Below are 23,164 nucleotides of genomic sequence, written 5' to 3'. Positions count from 1 at the left end.
GTACAGTATAGAGCAATATCATGATTGCAATCCCAATGCTGTCTGGTTTGATATTTATAGTACTATAAGTACTCCATCAGGAATAAGCTAATGTAACATACTGGTTGAAGTATGTCAGCAATAAGTAGTAAATCCTGAAGTAAACAGAATAAAGTAATAATGTACCCACACAATCATTTTGTTTTTTCCTGTATCAGGGCTGTCCAGCCTTCAGAACTTGTTGGGAGTGTGTGGACAAAAGAAGATAAAGAAATCAATTCCCCAAATCTACTGAAAATGATTCGGCATACAACAAATCTTACACTTTGGTTTGAAAAGTGAGTAAAATCACTTATATCAAGATACACAATTTTTATCAACCTAAGAGCCACAATTTGCACAGAATGGTGTGACATAGAGGAGGAACTATGCTTGTCAGGGGTTGAAAGGGAATGCCCATTAAATTCACCAACTGTTAAACATACAAAAAAGGGGGAGCAATTTTGTTATATCACCCACTCCGTTGGAGTCTTGGGGCCACCACACAAGAGTTATTGGCTGATTGTATTTTTTGTGCCTGATGTAGCTGCTAACGATGGGGCAGATTGTAGTGGAAATCTAAAGAAATTTGAAGAAAGAAAATAATTCTGTCAGAAATTGGTAATAAATGAATATATGATGGTATTTTTCATACAGTACATCTGGACTGATTCAAAATGAGAGTAAGACAATAGTTTTAAAATAGCATCCAACAAACCTCTACTGTTTTTTTCCTCCTTTTTCTAAATTAGGTGTATAGTAGAAATGGAAAACTTCGAAGAGCGAGTGGCCGTGTTAAGCAGGATTATAGAAATTTTGCAGGTTTTCCAAGACTTAAATAATTTCAATGGAGTGCTTGAAATAGTCAGTGCAATGAATTCTGTCTCCGTGTACAGACTAGACCACACGTTTGAAGTAAGTCTTGGCGGCTGACCAATAGTCAATATGTGACCAATGATACAGTTGTTTTATAATAATGGCAGATGCAGTTCAGTACAAATATGAATAACATGGTGAGAATTATTTCCCAAACTTAAGATTTCTGATAATCTGTGTGTGTACACATAATTTAGAATTTGCAGGATAGATATCAAAGTAGAACACCAAAAGAGACACCAGATCTTTAATAAAGCTTATAAAACATTTATTAAGAAATAGTCCATAAATATTTACAATATCAGCAGATTATGACCCCAATCAGCCAGATGAACCCTAACTGTGGGGAAGGTTAATCTCTCACAAGGAAGCTGGGAAAGGGGGCAAATCTTACAGTCCTTTTTCCCCCTCCCCCATCCTTTAGAATTCTTACCTTAGTTTTGGGTAAATTAGCAAGGAAAAATCAACGTCTGTTTTTAAATTCATTGGAGAGGAAGAAATTACCAGAGAATAAGCAAGTACACAATTTGGAATATACTTTGAAAGTATGTGTATTAGCATCAGCATGCTTGACATGCCCCTGGTTAGGCCATTTAGGGATACAAAAGGAAGCCTTTGGGATCAAATTGATTAGGATTATGCCCATTTCAGAAAGCAGTGCAAGCTGGGTCTGGGTGCTAATTAGCAATAGCACTTATATACCTCCTCACAATGCTTTACAGCCCTCTCTAAGCAGTTTACAGAGTCAACATATTGCCCCCAACCATCTGGGTCCTCATTTTACCGACTTTCGAAGGATGGAAGGCTGAGTCAAGCTTGAGCTGCTCAGAATCAAACTCCTGGAGTGAGCAGTGAGTTAGCCTGCAGTACTGCATTCTAACCACTGCGCGCGCGTACGCACACACACACACACACACACACACACACACACACATACACACAGACCTTAACTAATCAAGGCTGCAGAGCTGAGGTAACTTGCAGGTAGCACCTTTGCCTGCACACAAAGAAAAGCAGTTCAGGAAGAGACAGCTTATCCAAGCAATCTCCATCTGCAAGGGAGGAAATTCTGGGAAGGAGGGAAAGGAATAAGGAAATAGAAAAAAAATACAAGCTATGCACAGACACTAGGTGAAATAATGCTTTCTTTTTTTGTCAACTTTGCATCCTGCCTTTTGTACAGGAGTTCAACGCATATATCACATCACAATATGGTATAATAAATCATGACGAGATTTTTGGGGGGTGGGTTAAATAAGGTTTCCAATCTGTGATAATGTAAAGTAAATCCTCGCTCAATATTCATTGTTCCATTTTATTCTGGGTTTACCAATTATTGAATTATTTTGCATTATACTCAAAGAAAATGTTTTACTATTTTAGTCTACAGCCATTTATTTCTGTCCTTAGAACATGTATTTTAATAACAAAAAAAGAGAATATATAGCAACCAAGATGATTCTGTGTAAAGCAATTGGACAGCAAAGACCAGTATTAGCTGAGAAATGATATAGAACAGAGAGATGTTTTGAAGATTTCACAATTTCTGGTCAGCACTGAATATTACACAGATCAATCCTACAATATCAAAATGTGGATTTTTTTTTCTATCCAATGTCAGGCACTGCAAGAAAGAAAAAAGAAAATTTTAGATGAAGCAGTAGAATTAAGTCAAGATCATTTTAAGAAATACCTTGCTAAACTCAAATCAATCAATCCACCATGTGTGCCTTTCTTTGGTAAGTTACACAACAGAGACGGGAAAAATGGCTGTTTCTTATATTCTTGTTAATACATAAATGGTTAAAGAAATTATGACATTCTTTCTAGGGTGTTTTTGAGAGAGTCCTTTTCTGCTGAATATTTTTCTTTCCTTGATTATGAAAACCAAAAGGTGTTTAGATTTGAGATGATTGATGAAATGCCATTAGAGTAGGGTTCCAAAGAAGTACTGTGCTAACTAAATTTATTTAGTATACCATCAAATGCTGCCTATTTTTTTGTACATTTCAGCCCACTTTGGGGGAGGGGATCTAAGGTCATAACATATTACTGCAAGGCATACTAGAAATTAGTAAGCTTATTACTTAATGGTCCAAAATAGTTTAGTGATGTGGCTTCTTTGAGGTTTCACTGCGTTTTGTCAGGAAATTGAGTCATTCTTAAGTTAGGGTTGATCCAACAGAAGCTAGCCATTTTTTCATTTGCTGCTATTCGGAGTTGGACAGCATAACTTTCACTTCCCTCTCACCTTTCAGACATGTATCAAAAATTCACTCAGGCTTGGGAGAAGTGCGTAGGGTCTACAGGGGAGAAAAGGAATCTTGGTGTCTGTTTTACTGATGAACAGGCATGGGTACAACTGTATGTCTCACTGTGAAATGTACTATAAAATATGTTCATAACATGTTATTTTACATTCTTACTTGATAGGGGTTGCATGTGAGTTATGAGGAATCTTGCCCCCTATTTATGATTGATTTTGATAATTTATTACACAGCGCAACAACCCATAAAAGTAGGTTGAGTTATTACCTGGATGCAGAAAAATTTTAAAAAAATACTTCCCTAAAATGTCCTCATTAAGTTCTCATAATCTGAAATGTCAGTTGCTTCTGCTAGACATTCTAAAGCTCTAAAATGATAATGCAATAATTCATGTGTAGTTACCATTTAAGGCTAATTTTTCTGAAGGAAGCGTTTCTGTTATGGTCATAAAGAAAAAAGAAAAAATGGATGCGAAGAAGCTAATAGCCTTTTGCACTTTCCCTCTATTTAGGGATATACTTAACAAACATTCTAAAGACAGAAGAAGGGAATCCTGACTTCCTAAAAAGACGAGGGAAAGGACTGATCAACTTCAGTAAAAGGAGGAAGGTGGCTGAAATCACAGGAGAAATCCAACAGTATCAGAACCAGCCTTACTGTTTACGTGTTGAACCAGACATCCGGGTAATTGGACAGCACTGCAGAGAGAATTCCCTCTGGATCTGATAAGATGACAGATAGTGTTTTGGTACTTTGCTGATAACTAAGCCGTCGGTGTAATGCAGTTGCAAAAAAGACAAATGTTATCCTGGGCTGCAATAATGGAGACAAAGTGGGCAGATCACTGGAAATTTACCACCCTGTTCTGTTCAGGTCACACCCAAGTTCTGAGCACCACATTTCATAACAGACAGCAGCAAATGGGAGCAAATCCAGGGGAAGGCTACCAGGAAATCAGGTTTTGTGAGGAACCATTAAATTATCTGGATATGTTTAGCTCTCAGAAAATAAACTGTACAGAGATATGTTAGCCCCTTCAAAACATCTGAAGGGTTGTCACACAGAAACAGAAGTAGACATATTTTCTATTGTCTAAAAGGCAGTACTAAAACCAATGTGTTAAAAGTATGAGGAAACGGAATCAGGCTAGATTTCAGAAGAAATTTCCTGATGATAAGAGCTACCTGCCAATGGAATAAGCTGCCAATTAAAGAAGTGGGTTGTCTTTGCTAGAGGTCTTCAAAGGAGGTTGAAGAGTAATTTTTCAGAGGGTTTAAATGGAAAGTTGTAGACCTTTCTAAAGTCCCTTCCAATTATGTCATTGTACATTAGTGTGTTCTACAACGCTGAGGATTAGATTTAGCAGTAAATCACTTAAAGCAGGGGTGTCAAACTGCCGGCGAAACCATGCCCACCCCATTGCCAGCAACGGGGGGAAAACTCCAATACGTCACATGACGTCACGAGTTTGACATGTCTGACTTAAGTGTCCAGATTCTTAAGATTTTCTTGATGAAAATAATAGCTTGTGAAAATAGGTGAGAGTACACTGCAGCCACCATTTGACTAAACTAGCCATTCATATTCTGGACAGGATTTTTGCTTTCAGTTTAATATGTATGGAAGTACAAGTACTCCTTGATTTACAACCATTTAACAGTAATTCAGAATTATGATGGTTTCAGAAAAAGTGATTTAGAACCTGTCATCACATGACTGTTGCGCTATCCCTGTGGTCACGTGATCACAGTTCAGGCATTTGGCCGCCTGCTTGTCTTTATGACAGGTTGCATAATCCTGCAGTCTTTGTGACTGTGATTTGCGACCTTCCCAGCTGGTTTTTGACAAGGTAAATTGGAGATGCTGGGTTTGCTTAATGGCCTTATGATTCGCTTAGTGACCACAGTAAAAACAGGTCTTGTCATGTATACTTGCTTAATGAATACGTTAGTGACCAAAATTCCGATCCCAATTGTTGTTGTAAGTTGAGGACTTCCTGTAGAACCATTTGTTACCTACACTGTGTACACATGCAGTCCAATCCATACATAATGCCAAGATTGCTCAGGCTATCTGAGAAAGAAAAATATGATACAGTGTAGACTGATGGAGAGCCTGGGAACAAATGGGATTCCTAAAATCTTACTGGGGACGGGGGTTGCATACGCTGAGAGTTGGCTGAAAAGTTACTTTTTTGTTTTTTCAGAGATTCTTTGAAAATTTGAACCCCATGGGAAATTACCCGGAAAAAGAATTCACAGACTATTTATTCAACAAATCTCAGGAGATTGAGCCCCGAAATTGCAAGCAGCCTTCTAGATATGTAAGTATTTAAAGAGTGTTTGGCTAGTCCTCAGTTAATGACAGCAATTGGGACTAGAATTTCTGCTACTAAGTGATGCAGATGTGATGCACAACATTACATGACTTCATCATTTAACAACAGCAATCCCAGTACTCTCCATCGCCATCATTAAGCAATAATCAAGGGCCACTGAGCCCTAGGAAGCTCACAAGCAGGATGGCAGGCAGGGCAAGGTATGGTATGAGTGCAGCAGGGCAGGGATGGCTACTACCTCGAGGGGAAATGGCCCACGAGGCGCATCATGAACACAACAGGGCCAAGAATGGCTAATGCCAGGTGTGTGTGTGTGCACAAATGGCCCACAAGTGTGGCAGGGCTGGGGGCGGCTGTCGCTGGGCAAGCAACTTACTGGAGCGACTTGCAACCTTCCCTGCTGGCTTTCTCATTGGCTTTGCTTTGGGATGGTTGCAAATATTAAGCCCGCGACTACAGGGTACTGTTATATCAGTGGTTGCCAAGTGCCTTGATTGCAATCATGTAACTGTGGAGATTCTGTGAGGGCTGGAACTTTGAGAACATCATGAACTTTTTTTAGCATTGTCGTAACTTCAAACAGTCACTGAACAACTGGATGATAAGTGAAGACTACCTGTATAGCAGTCCATTCGATAGTGTGTATATTTGATTTGTAGAAAAAATAATGGTGTGCACTGAGAGATGTGTGCCGTTTGCAGAGATAACTGCTCTTTTCTCAAACCTGACAAGGTTTCTATGAAAAAGTGTAATAATCTCAATGTACTAACACCACAAAATTACTTTGTAGTGTTAAATGGCACTTTTCGGTTGAGTGTTCTGAATTATTCCATATAATTAATGTTTACATTAATCTAAGCCCTCAAAAGATGTTTTGCTTTGTTTCCAACGGAGAATTCTATTTCTGTATCAGAGGAGATGTCAAAGGCGTGCAGTCAATTGTAGTTTGAAGGGAGGTATTGTTGAAATTAGTATTTCATTCTAAAAGATGGCTTAGGAAGGAAAAAATTTTTTCTTAGTTTAACATGATTAGTCTTTTTTGCACTGATTTATTTCCTTGTATTTCTAAACATAAAACAAAATAGCTCAAAGAAACAAAATAGGATAAAACTGGGGTTTTTTCCCTCTCTTTTAGCCTAGGAAAACAAGCTACTCTCTAAAATCTCCTGGAATAAGGCCAAATGCTGGCAGGCACAGCTCCACATCTGGCACATTGAGAGGCCATCCAACTCCTCTTGAAAAGGAGCCATATAAGATTAGTTTTAGTAGAATCACTGAAACTGAACAGGAGTCTGCAGCATCGGCACCAACCTCACCAAACATACCATCCACTCCTCCAGTGTCTGCCTCGTCAGAAGTCAGTGTATTCATAGACATTGATCTCAATAGCTCCTATGGTAAGTATTCTGAATGACCTTAGGTTCTTAAATTACAATAATAAAAGTAAAATTATTTCTGATATTTGCAGGCTTACTGCTCCTATCGTATGATGGTAAGTCTGGCTTAGAGGATGAGAGGTGGATGGGAATACTTCTTCTGAAAGATTCTAGTCACTGAGTTAATGCATTCCGAATGCAGCATTTTTGTCTTTCAACTTTTGAGATCTGGAACAAGATGTATTTCTTTTTATGCCATTTATAACTGAACTCAAGTGTTAGTGGCTCAATGGAGAGTGATGATTTAACCCCCAAATCTTTATGCTCACCATTCCTTTTCTATTCCTTAACCTTTTATTAGGCCCATGCAAAACATTTAAACAAAGAGCTGTCTTTGAATCATTAAAGCCACTCCATGTTTTGCAAAGCTCATGTGCTGTTTCAGCCGGTCCCATCTGTCATGAATGAGCCTGCAGAGCCCTTTGCGTCTCTTTCTTCACATGCATGGAGATCCAGACATTTCTGCCATAGTCGCTTGAGACTTGCAAAACACTACAGGTAGTCCTTGGATTATGATGACAGTTGGGACCAGAAGTTCCATTTACAGTGTGGTTGTAAAACATGACATCATGTGGCTGCAGCACTTACTGATGGCAATTCTGGCACTCCCAGCTGCCATTGTTAAGCAAAGATCACGCTCATTAAGCAAACACCTGCTCACAACTTTCTGCTGACTTCCAACAAACAGAAGGGAAGCTGGCAGGAAATTGCAAGTCCCAAACAGCTCCCAAGCAGGCCGATGGGCAGGCAAGGGGGCTGCTGCCAGGTGGGGGAGGATGTGCGAGTGGCTAGAGCAAAGCAAATGTTGCAGAGTGACTTGTTGCCAGTGGCAGAAGGCGAGAGAAAGTGCACAAGTGGCTGGTGCAGCGTGAGATGGGACGGGTTGATCCTGCCAGGTGAGAAAGGATGCACAAAGGTGTATTAAGTGTCCAGCATGGCACAGTATCCCCTTCATGGATTACTGCCTTGTCGTGGCGAAGGGGCTTGCGTAATTCAATGAAGCTATGAGTTATGCCGTGCAGGGCCACCCAAGATGGAAAGGTCATAGCAGAGAGTTCTGACAAAACGTGATCCACTGGAGAAGGAAATGGTATCTTTGCCATGAAAACCCTATGGACAGTACCAAAAGGCAAAACGATATGACGCTGGAAGATGAGCCCCTCAGGTCGGAAGGCGTCCAATATGCTACTGGGGAAGAGCAGAGGGCTAGTACTAGTAGCGCCAGAAAGAATGAAGCGACTGGGCCAAAGCCGAAAGGACACTCAGCTGTGGATGTGTCTGGTGGTGAAAGGAAAGTCCGATGCTGTAAAGATTTTTTCTCCATAGGAACCTGGAATGTAAGATCCATGAATCAAGGAAAGCTGGACGTGGTCAAACAAGAGATGACAAGACTGAACATCGACATCTTAGGTATCAGCGAACTAAAATGGACAGGAATGGGTGAATTTAATTCAGATGACCATCAGGTATACTACTGCGGGCAAGAATCCCTCAGAAGAAATGGAGTAGCCTTCATAGTCAATAAAAGAGTAGGAAAATCAATACTGGGATACAATCCTCAAAATGACAGAATGATCTCAGTTCGAATCCAAGGGAAACCATTCAATATCACAGTAGTCCAAGTCTATGCCCCAACCACCAGTGCTGAAGAGGATGAAATTGACCAGTTCTATGAAGCCCTACAGCACCTTATAGAAGTAACACCAAAAAATGATGTCCTTATCATCATGGGGGATTGGAATGCTAAAGTAGGAAGCCAAAAGATAACTGGAATAACAGGCAAGTTTGGCCTTGGAGTACAAAATGAAGCAGGGCACAGGCTGATAGAATTTTGTCAAGAGAATACGATGGTCATAGCAAACACTCTTTTCCAACAACCCAAGAGACGGCTCTACACATGGACATCACCAGATGGTCAACACATAAATCAGATTGACTATATGCTCTGCAGCCAAAGATGGAGAAGCTCTATACAGTCGGTAAAAACAAGACCAGGAGCTGACTGTGGCTCAGACCATGAGCTTCTCCTTGCAAAGTTTAGGCTTAAACTGAAGAAAGTAGGGAAAAGCACTAGGCCACTCAGGTATGAATTAAATCATATCCCTGTTGAATATACAGGAGAGGTGACAAATAGATTTAAGGAATTAGATCTGATAGACAGAGTGCCTGAAGAACTATGGACAGAGGTTCGCAACATTGTACAAGAGGTAGCAACCAAAACCATCCCAAAGAAAAAGAAATGCAAGAAAGCAAAATGGCTGTCTGAGGAAGCTTTGCAAATAGCTGAGGAAAGGAGGAAAGCGAAAGGCAAGGGAGAAAAACATAGATATGCCCAATTGAATGCAGAATTCCAGAGAATAGCTAGAAGAGATAAGAATGCCTTCTTAAATGAACAGTGCAAAGAAATAGAAGAAAACAATAGAATAGGGAGGACCAGAGATCTTTTCAAGAAAATTGGAGAGATGAAGGGAACATTCCATGCAAAAATGGGCATGATAAAGGACCAAAATGGCAGGGACCTAACAGAGGCAGAAGAGATTAAGAAGAGGTGGCAAAATTACACAGAAGAACTATACGAGAATGAGCTTAATGTCCCAGATAATCACAATGAGGTGGTCACTGACCTCGAGCCAGACATCCTAGAATGTGAAGTGAAGTGGGCCTTAGAAAAGCTGAGCAACAACAAAGCTAGTGGAGGTGACGGTATTCCAGCTGAGCTATTCAAAATCTTAAAAGACAGTGCAGTAAAAGTGCTACACTCAATTTGCCAGCACATTTGGAAAACTCAACAGTGGCCACAGGATTGGAAAAGATCAGTTTACATTCCAATTCCAAAGAAAGGCAATACCAAAGAATGTTCAAACTATCGCACCATTGCACTCATTTCTCATGCTAGTAAAGTCATGCTTAAAATCCTACAAGCTAGACTTCAGCAGTATGTGGATCGAGAACTACCAGAAGTACAGGCAGGATTTCGAAGAGGCAGAGGAACTAGAGATCAAATTGCTAACATACGCTGGATCATGGAGAAAGCTAGGGAGTTCCAGAAAAACATCTACTTCTGCTTCATTGACTATGCTAAAGCCTTTGATTGTGTGGATCATAACAAACTGTGGCAAGTTCTTAAAGAGATGGGAGTACCAGACCATCTTATTTCTCTCTTGAGAAACCTATATGCGGGTCAAGAAGCAACAGTGAGAACTGGACATGGAACCACTGATTGGTTCAAAATTGGGAAAGGAGTCCGGCAAGGCTGTATACTGTCGCCCTGCCTATTTAACTTATATGCAGAGCACATCATGAGAAAGGCAGGGCTAGATGAATCAAAAGTTGGAATTAAGATTGCTGGAAGAAATATCAACAACCTAAGATACGCAGATGATACCACTCTAATGGCAGAAAGTGAAGAAGAACTAAAGAGCCTCTTGTTGCGGGTGAAGAAGGAGAGTGCAAAACTTGGGTTGAAACTTAACATTAAGAAAACCAAGATCATGGCATCTGGCCCTCTCAATTCCTGGCAAATAGATGGGGAAGAAATGGAGGTAGTGACAGATTTTGTTTTCCTGGGCTCCAAGATCACTGCAGATGGGGACTGTAGCCAAGAAATTAAAAGACGCTTGCTCCTGGGAAGGAAAGCCATGGCAAATCTAGACAGCACACTAAAAAGCAGAGACATCACCCTGTCAACAAAAGTGCGTATAGTCAAGGCTATGGTCTTCCCAGTTGCAATGTATGGCAGTGAAAGTTGGACCATAAGAAAGGCTGAGCGCCAAAGAATTGAGGCCTTTGAACTATGGTGCTGGAGAAGAATCCTGCGAGTCCCTTGGACTGCAAGGCGATCAAACCGGTCAGTCCTAGAGGAGATCAATCCTGACTGCTCTTTAGAAGGCCAGATCCTGAAGCTAAAACTCAAATACTTTGGCCACCTAATGAGAAGGAAGGACTCACTGGAGAAGAGCCTAATGCTGGGAAAGATCGAGGGCAATAGAAGAAGGGGACGACAGAGAATGAGGTGGCTGGATGGAGTCACTGAAGCAGTAGGCGTGAGCTTAAATGGACTCCAGAAGATGGTAGAAGACAGGAAGGCCTGGAGGAATGTTGTCCATAGGGTCGCGATGAGTCGGACACGACTTCGCAGCTAACAACAACATGGCACAGTATGAGCACAGCAGCACTGAGGGGGGTTGCTATTGTGTGCTGGAGAGTGCACAGGTAGCTTTTGAGGTGTGGCGTGAGTGCTCTGGGGCCAGGGGTGGCTGTTTTTAGGGTTGTGAAGGGCTGTTGAGGTACAGTAGAGCTGGGAGTGGCTGCTGCTGTGTGAAGGAGGCTACCCAGGTAGACATTGAAGTACAAGCACGGAGGAGCTAGCGGTGGCTGCTGTTGGCTATGCGAGGGTGCACGAGGCTCTGTAGATGACCATTGAGGTGAGTGCAGCAGCACCAGGAGTATTGCCAGGTGAGAACAGGTGCATGGGTGGCCACGATGGGTAGAGGGTTACTATAGGTACCATAACCAGATTCCTTGGAGGAAAAAGTCACCAGAGAGCAAGTGACTTAACCAAAGCAATTTGCAACCTTACCTGCTGGCTTTTCCATTGACTTTATTTGTGAGAAGTAAATGGTGATCATGTGCACGGGACTCTGCAACTATCATAAACGTTGGGTGCCCTGGATTGCAATCACATGACCAAATGGATACTGAGAGAGCCAGAACTTTGAGGGCCTTTGTTAAGTACCACTCATTCAGCATTGTCATAACTCGCTAAAAGAGTGATCGTTAACCAAGGACTACCTTAATGTAGAGCAGGGATGTCAGCCAGATGCGTCATGACGAAATTGCGCCCACCCCATTGCCGGCAGTGGAAAAAAAGTTGCGATACGTTGTGACATGTCATGTGACGTTGTGAGTTTGACACCCCTGATGTAGAGAAATGCTTTCCATAACCCTATGCCTTTTATTATAAATGCTGCTTCAAAGAGCTCAGAGCAGAATGCTTGTGGGTTAATTGACGATAGGCAGCTGTTCCTCTTTTTTAAATAATGAAATATTTTATTTCCCACAGTGTTTCATTTCTGACTTCCTAAATTCATTCTACTTTCCCCTAAAAGCCTTAAAACCCCTCTTGGAGACCCCGGTGCCTGAGTCAAAGATCAGTTTATTATCCTGGCTGGTATGGGAAGAATTAAGTTTGAAAGAGTTAGACTCTCTTGAGGAGAGAAAGCAAACCTGCATCAATCAAGGGCTGGACAGATCCCACATCACAGAGATGGCCCGATTTTGCCACTAATCAAATAGATGGTCATGTGTGCCAAACGGTGCACAGGGCACAAACTGTGTCAATAGCAAAAAGAAAACAGTATCTGAGGATAACTTATCAGAATCAGGATCAGAAAAAGGCAATGCAATGAGAACATTGTGGGGCACATTTGATGATTGCAAATAGGGAAAGGCTGCAAAAAGACCAAGATAGTCCTCATGCTCTTTTGTCAACTTCAGGTGAAAAAAGTTGCGTCACTTACAATTAATGATACACTTTTCCGCTTAGATGTATTTTCAATTCTAAACAATACTTTGGCAGGGAAAAATTCTTGATTGTGTCCTTTCTGCCTTCTCTCCACAGGTAGCAACAACAGCATATTTGCTCCTGTCCTTTTGCCACAGTCAAGTAAGTACTCTGGTTGTTCCTTACAATTCCATTGTCTCTTCGTATATGTATGCAAAAGAGCAGCAAGAGTCACTTTAACCCTAAAGTTGTATGATCTTTGGCCCTATCTAAAACGGACAAGGGGAATAACCAGTGATCCAGCTAACTTTTTGAGGTGATGATTTTCAGATTCTTCTGGGGAGGTTGGGGCTTTGGGAGCAGTTTTGAGGGAAAATATGAGCGCCTTAAAGCTTGGTGAGAAAATGCCAAACCTCCTAAAAATAGAGCAATTTGTTCCTGTTTTTTGAGGGTTACTGTGCACAATGATTTATTGATAACATTTATATTTGGCCAGTTTGGTGTAGTGATTAAGGTGCTGGCCTTGAAATGAGGAGAGTAAGTTCTAGGCCTCCCTCCATAAAATCCAGCTGGATGACTGTGAACCAGTCACTCACTCTCAGCCCAATCCACTGAGACAGACATGTCAAAAACAAGGCCCGGGGGCCGGATCCGGCCCACGAAGTGGTTTCATGCGGCCTGCGAAGCCATCCTGGAAACAGTGAGGGAACGGCCCCCACTGCCTTGGCCCTGGCCCAGAGACCCTCCTTCTGCCAGAGACCCCCAGATCTGTCCCACTCCTGCCCAGGCCCCCATAGGCACCCTTGATGCAAACGATGTAGAGCTGGCCATGCCCACCCAGTAGGCCATACGCACTCTAGCCACGCCCAGCCAGTAGGCCACACGCACTCTAGCCATGCCCAGCCAGTAGGCCACGCCCACCCTAGCCACACCCACCCGCCCCCCTGAGGGCAACCACAATGCTGATGCGGCCCTCAATGAAATGGAGTTTGACACCCCTGAGAGGATTGTTGTGGGGAAAAGAGGAGACAGGACTATTAGGTATGTTCGCTGTGTTGAATTGATGTGTGTGTGTGATAATAATGATAATAATAAGGCCACCCGACTCAAACAATATGACTCCAGATGGTGTATAAAGTCATTAAGCAGAAATAAAAAGCAGCACTAAAACAAAACAATTAAATGGCTATCGGAACTAAAATGCATTGTATTCTACCAGGACTTTGCTCATTCTGATCCAGAGCCTGTGGTAATACCCAGCTCTTAACTGCCTTTCTAAAGGCTTGCAGGCTTGTGGCCAAAAGCCAGTTGGATACTCAAAATCTTTGCAGTTGTTTCTTTGATCACGCTACTGTAAACCTCCAAAATACTAAAAAAAAAGAAAAAACCCCAAAATGCCAGCTCCATTCACTATAGTAAACTGCCCATAGATTTTCTCATCCTGTCCTAAAGACAGAAGCTATTAAAAAATAGGTAGAGAAAGCAAAATGTAAACAAGTACAGTCATGGCCGAAATTGTTGGCACTCCAGAAACTTTTCCAGAAAATCAAGTATTTCGCACAGAAAAGTATTGCAGGAACACATGTTTTGCTATACACAGGTTTATTCCCTTTGTGTGTATTGGAACACAACAAAAAAAGGGAGGAAAAAAAGCAAATTGGACATAATGTCAAACAAAACTCCAAAAACGGGCTGGACAAAACTATTGGCACCCTTTCAAAATTGTGGATAAACAAGATTGTTTCAAGCATGTGATGCTCCTTGAAACTCACCTGGGGCAAGTAACAGGTGTGGGCAATATAAAAATCACACCTGAAAGCAGATAAAAAGGAGAGAAGTTCACTTAGTCTTTGCATTGTGTGTCTGTGTGTGCCACACTAAGCATGGACAACAGAAAGAGGAGAAGAGAACTGTCTGAGGACTTGAGAACCAAAATTGTGGACAAATACCAACAATCTCAAGGTTACAAGTCCATCTCCAGAGATCTAGATTTGCCTTTGTCCACAGTGCGCAACATTATCAAGAAGTTTGCAACCCATGGCACTGTAGCTAATCTACCTGGTCATGGACGGAAGAGAAAAAATGATGAAAGGTTGCAACGCAGGATAGTCCGGATGGAGCCCCAAACAAGTTCCAAAGGAATGCAAGCTGTCCTGCAGGCTCAGGGAGCATCAGTGTCAGCGTGAACTATCCATCAACATTTAAATGAAATGAAATGCTATGGCAGGAGACCCAGGAGGACCCCACTGCTGACACAGAGACATAAAAAAGCAAGATTACAGTTTGCCAAAATGTAGTTGAGTAAGCCAAAATCCTTCTGGGAAAACATCTTGTGGACAGATGAGACTAAGATAGAGCTTTTTGGTAAAGCACATCATTCTACTGTTTACCGAAAATGAAATGAGGCCTACAAAGAAAAGAACACAGTACCTACAGTGAAATATGGTGGAGGTTCAATGATGTTTTGGGGTTGTTTTGCTGCCTCTGGCACTGGGTGCCTTGAATGTGTGCAAGGCATCATGAAATCTGAGGATTACCAAAGGATTTTGGGTCGCACTGTAGAGCCCAGTGTCAGAAAGGTGGGTTTGCGTCCGAGATCTTGGGTCTTCCAGCAGGACAATGACCCCAAACATACGTCAAAAAGCACCCAGAAACGGATGGCAAGAAAGCGCTGGAGAGTTCTGAAGTGGCCAGCAATGAGTCCAGATCTGAATCCCATTTAACACCTGTGGAGAGATCTTAAAATTGCTGTTGGGAAAAGGCGCCCTTCCAATAAGAGAGACCTGGAGCAGTTTGCAAAGGAAGAGTGGTCCAAAATTCTGGGTGAGAGGTGTAAGAAGCTTATTGACAGTTATAGGAAGCGACTGATTTCAGTTATTTTTTCCAAAGGGTGTGCAACCAAATATTAAGTTAAGGGTGCCAATAATTTTGTCCAGCCCATTTTTGGAGTTTTGTTTGACATTATGTCCAATTTGCTTTTTTTCCTCCCTTTTTTGTTGTGTTCCAATACACACAAAGGGAATAAACCTGTGTATAGCAAAACATGTGTTCCTGCAATACTTTTCTGTGAGAAATACTTGATTTTCTGGAAAAATTTCTGGGGTGCCAACAATTTCGGCCATGACTGTATATACAGGTAATCTTCAACTTACAACCATTTATTTAGTGACTGAAGTTACAACAGCACTCAGAAAAGCAACTTTACCACTATTCCTCACACTTACAATGTCATAGCATTCCCACAATCATGTGATCAAAATTTGGGAGCTCGGTAACCAGGAATGTATTTATGACAGCTGAGCCTCCTGGAGTCACACGATCACACTTGGCAACCCTGCCAGATAGCTTCCAACAAGCAAAGTCAATGGCAGAAGCCAGATTCGCTTAATGACCCCATGATTCACTTAACTGCAGTGATTTGCTTAATCGTGGCAAAAACTATTGTAAACTTTGGGTATGATTCACTTGGCAATCGCCTTGTTTAGAATTGAAGCTCTGGTATCAGTTGTAGTTGTAACTCAAGGACTATTTGTATCAAAAATACAAAAATAATTACTAGGGCAATTTATACATTTAAGAAATAAGGTTTCAAAAGATTAAGCAAGCAATCAGACACGCTTAATTCTGTCTGCTTTTTTCTTCAGAATCATTCTTTAGTTCATGTGGAAGTTTGCATAAATTAAGTGAAGAACCCCTGGTTCCTCCTCCTCTGCCTCCTCGCAAGAAGTTTGATCAGGAGCTTTCAAACTCAAAGGTAATCTATTTAAAAGAATCTTCTTTAAGTGTACAGTATCAGAAGGTCGGCAGTTTGGCGGATCGAATCCCGAGTGCCGCGTAACAGAGTGAGCGCCTGTCACTCGTCCCAGCTTCTGCCAACCTAGCAGTTTGAAAGCACGTAAAAATGCAAGTAGAAAAATAGGGACCACTCCGGTGGGAAGGTAACAGCGTTCCGTGTGCCTTTGGCGTCTAGTCATGCCGGCCACATGACCACGGAGACATCCTCAGACAAGCGCTGGCTCTTCGGCTTTGAAACAGAGATGAGCACTGGCCCCTAGAGTCAGAAACGACTAGCATGCACGTGCGGGGGAACCTTTACCTTTACCTTTTCATTTGTAGATTATGAGCAAAGCAGAGGTCTTGTAGCTTTATGTGATTTGATTTCTTACTGCTCAGTCTCTCTTCTTTATTTTCTTCTGTGTCTGTGCATCTGCCTGTGCATCCTCTCATACCATCACATACTCACTTGCTTGTTAATCGGCTCATGTGCCAGTTTTATATCTGCTACATTAACTGTCTCAAATGTGGCTTGTTGGTATTACCAGGCATTTTGAAATACCTGTCTTTAGAGCGAAATTCCATTCATTTTGGTGGAATTTTAAACCATTAACTTTAAATCAAACTGTTTTAATGTCTGAGGAGTTGACATTCAAGTTCAGGAATGATGAAAAAGAGGAATGCAATGTTGTATTTTGAGAATATCAGTGTTCTGATTCAGGAAGGAAATTTGAAGATGGAGACATATGAAGGTTAATGCAAGTTCTTGCTCAAAACCATTTACGTTGGGAACAGTTTAGATGATTCTGCTCGTGTGTTTCAGGGTGGTTCCAGATCTGATGATGATCCTCCTGCTGTCCCCCCGAGACAGCCTCCTCCTCCAAAGATACAACCACGAGTCCCAGCTTACACTGGTTTGTTTGATCAGCCACTGCAAAGCCCTCCACCACCTCCACCAAGAGACCCTCTGCCTGACACTCCTCCTCCGGTACCCCTTCGCCCTCCAGAGCACTTTGTGAACTGCTCATTCAATCTTCAGCCACCACCTGTGGGACACTTTCACAGAGAGCCCGACTGGCTCCGGGAAGTTAGCACATGCCCAAACTCCCCCAACACTCCTCCTGGCACTCCATCACCTCGAATATTGCGTCGCTGGTGCGTGCTCAGCCCAAATCTTAATAGCCTTGCAGCACCTCCAGTCCCACCTCGCCAGAATTCCAGTCCTCAGCTACCAAAACTGCCACCAAAGACTTACAAGAGGGAACTTTCTCACCCTCCTTTGCACAGACACTCCTTGCTAGAAAATGCAGAAGCTCCTCAATGACCTTCATTATGGTAGTCATTGACACTGGAATAGCAGCTCCTAACTTTACATTTTCTTCTTAATTTATTCCAATGAACACCGTGTATTTGAGCCCTTTGTCAGCAAACACATGCACCAGAGTCCTGCTGATCAAGACTCATCCTCAAGCATTGGAACAACAGCCTTCAGACTCACTCTAGCCTATTTACTCACACCATCAATCTTCTCCTCAGGGGATCAGTAACACTGCCTTCTCCTCTTCAGTGCTGTGACAAAGAATACCATATTTTGCACTGTAAATGATACACTACATTAATTTTAAACTGACATCAGTTCATTGCACTGAGCCAAAACAAAAGTGGTTGCTGGTGGATTTTTTATTTCCAAACTGGAGCACGAGCAACCTTTTCTCTCCATATGTGTGTGTGTGTGTGTGTTTGTGTGTGTGTATTTTTAAAGGTGCAATTAATTGGAGAACCTTCTCCAAATTGGTATCTTAAAGCTATATCCCAGCAATCCCAACCAATATGGCCTTCTAGAAAGCATCAGGTAAGATGCATTGAGAAGTGCTCATGAAGAGTTCTCACCGAAGCCGAGTTGCAGTGAATAGATTCATTTCAATTTGTTTTACCCGGGAGAACTTTCAAGTGGATGTGCCCAATTGATGCCATAATTGATGGACTTCCCACCAAACATGAAGACCTATGTCACGTTTCTGATTTTGTTTTTATAAACCTCTTCGGATAATTGCTTTTCAGGAAAAAAAATTAAAATCAAGAGGTTTGTGCTAGACCATTATATTACTGCTGTTTTCAAATGTTAGATGACATCGTGTCTTAATTTTTGTAGTTTTGCTGCTGAAATTGGGAAAAGATAAGTGACTAAACCAAGACAGTGCACTACAATTGGTCTGATTGAGAAGCAGAAAGGAATCTGCTTCACCCACCTGTTCAAGGAGAATTTAGCTTGTGTGCCCTATTCAGTTGTGCCTTCATTGTTTAGACAAGCGGAGGTGTCTTAAGCTAAAAAGTTGCCTGCTATTTCGACAAACAAAGCTATTGCACCATATTATGTACAGTTGTTTATAATGTATAATTTACAAAGTAATAGCCTGTATACATTTCTGTGATCTGAGGCCTCTTCTGCAATCTGTTCTTTCTGTGCATTATACTATTGTAAGCATTTTCCTACATATTAGTGATTATCATTACCCTTCTTTCCTCAGATTAGAGCTTCACTGTCATCATGGGGTCCCTTCTGGAAATGTAGCATTTTAAACCAGCAGATATTGAAGAATGCTATTTGGACACTTTGAAACTTAAATAAGACCTTCCTCTGGCCAGTTGAATTCTGTTCTTTTCCATTCAAACTGGCATATTAAATGAGTCTGGTTCAAGGATTTTAAAAAATCTGGAGAGGGTCTGGTAGCACCTTTTTCAATTAACGTTAAAAAAAAAAGCAAAAGCTTTCATGAGCCACAACTCACTTTATCAGATATGTAGAGTGGCTAGACCTTGCCCATTTTAATGTGGACTTCAACTCCCAGAATCCCTAGTCAACATGTTGGGTCAGCCAGTATACACAACCATGGCTAAGATAGAGAAACAGTGGGATAGACTGATGTAGGATTTAAATAGGGATGGTGGGAAAGGAGGGGACAACAGGTTGGCTATGTAGATACAGGTTACATGTGAAACAGATTAGCAGTATCTTATCAATTAACAAAGGGACGCGGTGGCTCTGTGGGTTAGGACGCTGAGCTTGTCGATCAGAAGGTCGGCAGTTTGGCGGGTCGAATCCTGACTGCTGCATAACAGAGTGAGCGCCTGTTACTCGTCCCAGCTTCTGCCAACCTAGCAGTTTGAAAGCACGTAAAAATGCAAGTAGAAAAATAGGGACCACTATGGTGGCCACATGACCATGGAGACGTCCTCAGACAAGCGCTGGCTCTTCGGCTTTGAAACGGAGATGAGCACTGGCCCCTAGAGTTGGAAACGACTAGCAAGCATGCGCGGGGGAACCTTTACCTTTACCTTTTTATCAATTAATAATTGTTGTGTTAAAACCCCTTTGTTTTGTTGATATCTTGAGCTTGCCCGAAATCTTTTGACATACAGGTAAGACAGATGGACTAATGACCACAATTGTGACTGCAACATATGTTGTAAGTTATTGAGATCATAGGTCTAGTCAAACCCAATTTTATGACATTTTTTTACAGTGGGCATTAAACAAATCACACAATTGTTAAGCAAATCCAGCTTCCCCCATGAGTGTTTTTTTGCCAGAAATTGGCAAAGAAGATCATAAAAGTACAATCATGTGACCGCAGGATGCTACAACTGGTCATAAATGTGAACCAGTTACCAACTACTCAAATTGTGATGACTTGACTATAGGGGTGGTGCAGTGGTTGTAAGTGCAAGTGCAGTTCGCAAGTCCCTTTTTTCCAAGGTCATTGTAACTTTTGAACAATTGTAAAACAAACTTATCGTAAGCCAAAGACTACCTGTGTGCACATTCAGCAATCTCTTGCTCAATGGTGGCTTTAAAACGGGTTGATACAGGTGCTACCAGGCTTCCTCGGGGTTTTTTGTGACGAGGCTCTTTCACAATGCTCAAGTACTGTAGAATCCAAAAGCCTTCTCTTGACTGGTCTGTGGCTTTTTCCTGTTCTTTGTATCAGAGTTCTTAGCCAGACTAATAAATCACCTGGTCTTCATTTTTAAGAAAGTCTGCTCAAGTCATATTATTCTTGCAAAGACTGTCATGTTAAGAAAAACAGATGAAACTCCTTAGCATGTTTGGATCAGAAATGGCTCTAGGCAATTTAGGGCTGAAGGCAGAAAATCCAACATGGTGCACTCCTCCTTTCCACTACTACAGAGATTAAACAGGTTGATTATTTGCCCAATAATTTTCATGTCACCTGCTTGTGGTAAACTATTTTACCTTATCTGATATTTAGGCCAAAAATTCAAAGGGGGTGGTGGTGGTGGTTCAGAAAACAATTAAAACAGTCGTTCCTAAAATTCCAAGGAAAGGAAGTTACAAGAAAATCTTATGTTACTATTTTGGGAGAAGCAATTCTGACTAGGGCTGTGTAAAAATAGGACGTGCTCATCCTAAACCAAGACTTTTCAGATTAGAAACGCTGCCATTTTGAAATTAGAAGATTTCCAGAGCATGCTGGAAAGTATCTATTTCTGTTTCAAAATGGCAAGTTTCAAGCTCAGATGTGTTTTCAGTTCAAAACAGTCTACATATGATTAGTTATAAATTTGTGTAAATATAGAGAGGAAATGACATGTCACAAAATTACACCAAATGATATATTTAGACTAATGCTAGAGAAAAAACAAGGAAACTCTCTGAGTTTTGGAAATTGAAAGATTTCACTAAAACCTATCTGTACTCTTGCTATGGATGTCTATGGAGATTCTCAATCATCCAGGTCATGGTTGTCTCAAAGGTGTTTTTCAAAAGGCATCTGGACTTTTTTCCCCCCTTGAAAACATGTCGCTTCTCATCCAAGAACTGAAGAAGCTTCTTGGATGAAAAGTGAAATGTTTTCAAGGAAAAAAACAAGGAGGTCCAGTTGCCTTTTCAAATGCACCTTTGGGACATCTTACGGATAATTTTAACCAGGTATTGCATCAGATACAAACCAGTTTCCCTAACCACAGAGAACTAAAAGGGCTCCAATGTACTACTCCTTACCAGTTGTTATTTATGCTCTATTATTGGTGCATGTAGCCATTAGAAGTTTGCAAGTCTTATTTTAATATTTATTATGCCCTTGGAGCCAGAAAACATCAAATATGCATAGCTTGCAAGTTAAAACTAATGTTAGAGCAACAGATAGGAGAGGGAAGAATGTATTTGGTAGTAAAAAAAATTACACCATATTATGGCATGTTTTATTCTGAGTTAAGATGTCATATGCACCTATTTTGTTATACAATTAACAATTCTGACTCATTATATGTGAATCCATTCAACAGTGGCTTATTCAAGAAACTGTTGCTAAACGATATATGGTCTGTTGTAACATCTGAATCCATCCAACATATTTTAGAATTTAATATTTTATTGTTGTTTGTATATTTTAGATTATGTTTGTTTGTATTTTTTTTTTTATTGAAAAGTTTTACAATACAATTTTCCATTAAAAACCCCCATCCCCCTCCACCCTCCCCTCCCTACCTCCCCCCTACCTCTTCCCTCCCCCCTTACCTCCCCCCTTCCCCCCTCCCTCTTCCCTCCCCTACCTCCCCCCCACCCCCCTCCCCCCCCCGGACTTCCCAGAGCTAAATACAAGGTATATATATATAAAAGCAATCATAAGCAACCATATACTAACAACCATAAATTCTAAAATCCATCACTCTCTAACTTATATAAGAACAAACAAAACTTAACATTATTAAATATATATAAAAAAAATAGGAAAAGAAAAGAAAAAACACGAAGGAAGACTTATTCGAATGCTAGATAAAACTTCTTAACCCTATACTTATTCTGGATAAACTCAATCCACTTTCTCCATTCCATAATATAACGTTCTTGCGAGTGATCTTTCAAATAAGCCGATATCTTCGCCATCTCTGCCAGGTCGGAAACCTTTAAAGTCCATTCTTCTATGGTCGGCAGCTCCTCTTTCTTCCAATATTGTCCTATCAAAAGTCTTGCTGCCGTGACTAAATTCAGCATCAACTTAGAGTCCACCACTGTAGCATCAACAATTATTCCCAACAAAAAAAATTGCGGACAAAACTTTATCCTCCTTTTAAAGATCTTCTGTATATTCCACCAGATTTTAATCCAAAAGGCCTTAACCTTTTTACATGTCCACCATATGTGAAAATATGTTGCATCTTCAACCCCGCACCTCCAACACTTAGGCTGATAATTCGGGTACATACTTGCAAGCTTTTTAGGATCTAAATGCCATCTATAAAACATCTTATAAAAATTCTCTCTTAAATTTTGAGCTTGAGTAAATTTCACATTCCTCACCCAGATCTTCTCCCACATGTCCATTGTAATAACTTCCTGAATATTTTGGGCCCATTTTATCATACAATCCTTAACAAGCTCTGTTTCTGAATCAATCTGAAGACAGGTCCTGTGAAATGAGTCCCGTTTGCACATAAGAGGTTGATATTCATATGAATAATTAATAAAAGGTTTTTGTATGTTCACAGTTTCAAATATTAAAACAAAGTCTTGATAACTCATGGAAACTCAGTTTTACTTCCTGCATCAGAAAGGTAAAGATAGCTTCTGATAATCATTAGATAATACCCAATAACCTACATCAGAACTTACCACAGGGCGCTACAGTTTCAGGGAAGTTTGCCCCAGTGAGGCCAGGAATGGATCAGAAAGGCTTTCTAAATACACAAAATTTGTGGTATCGGTTCTCAAGATAATATTACACTCACCTAACATGCTTTATGAAGATGAGTGTAAATCTAATGGGTGCATTTGCATAATATAGTAATCTGGGTTTGTGATAACCTTATCCAATTTCTTTATGACTTAGCATAACCTGCTTGGACAGCATCAGACTGTGCAGTATGCAAACCCAAGAAATGCAATCATTCAGTAACCAGGTAAAGCCTACAGTATTATATTTATGCAGC

General features: G+C 41.0%; 1 protein-coding gene across 1 annotated transcript in view; it reads left to right on the top strand.

Moving 5' to 3' along the window:
• SOS2 (SOS Ras/Rho guanine nucleotide exchange factor 2) overlaps nucleotides 1–21,583 on the top strand; it is a 43,639-nt gene extending 22,056 nt beyond the window's left edge. Inside the window, exons 15-23 of the mRNA XM_083349495.1 lie at nucleotides 198–317; nucleotides 771–933; nucleotides 2,516–2,633; nucleotides 3,674–3,846; nucleotides 5,369–5,485; nucleotides 6,636–6,897; nucleotides 12,557–12,601; nucleotides 16,084–16,193; nucleotides 17,037–21,583. Coding sequence (XP_083205621.1) covers nucleotides 198–317; nucleotides 771–933; nucleotides 2,516–2,633; nucleotides 3,674–3,846; nucleotides 5,369–5,485; nucleotides 6,636–6,897; nucleotides 12,557–12,601; nucleotides 16,084–16,193; nucleotides 17,037–17,537 — 1,609 coding nt within the window. The 3' untranslated portion in view covers nucleotides 17,538–21,583. The remainder of the gene's footprint in view (nucleotides 1–197; nucleotides 318–770; nucleotides 934–2,515; nucleotides 2,634–3,673; nucleotides 3,847–5,368; nucleotides 5,486–6,635; nucleotides 6,898–12,556; nucleotides 12,602–16,083; nucleotides 16,194–17,036) is intronic.
• The last annotated feature ends 1,581 nt before the right edge of the window (nucleotides 21,584–23,164 follow it).

Source organism: Vipera ursinii (assembly GCF_947247035.1).
Source record: "Vipera ursinii genome assembly, chromosome: 1".
Taxonomy (NCBI): Eukaryota; Metazoa; Chordata; class Lepidosauria; order Squamata; family Viperidae; genus Vipera; species Vipera ursinii.
The sequence above is the reverse complement of the archived record's forward strand: the minus strand, read 5'-3'. Positions and strand labels throughout refer to the sequence as shown.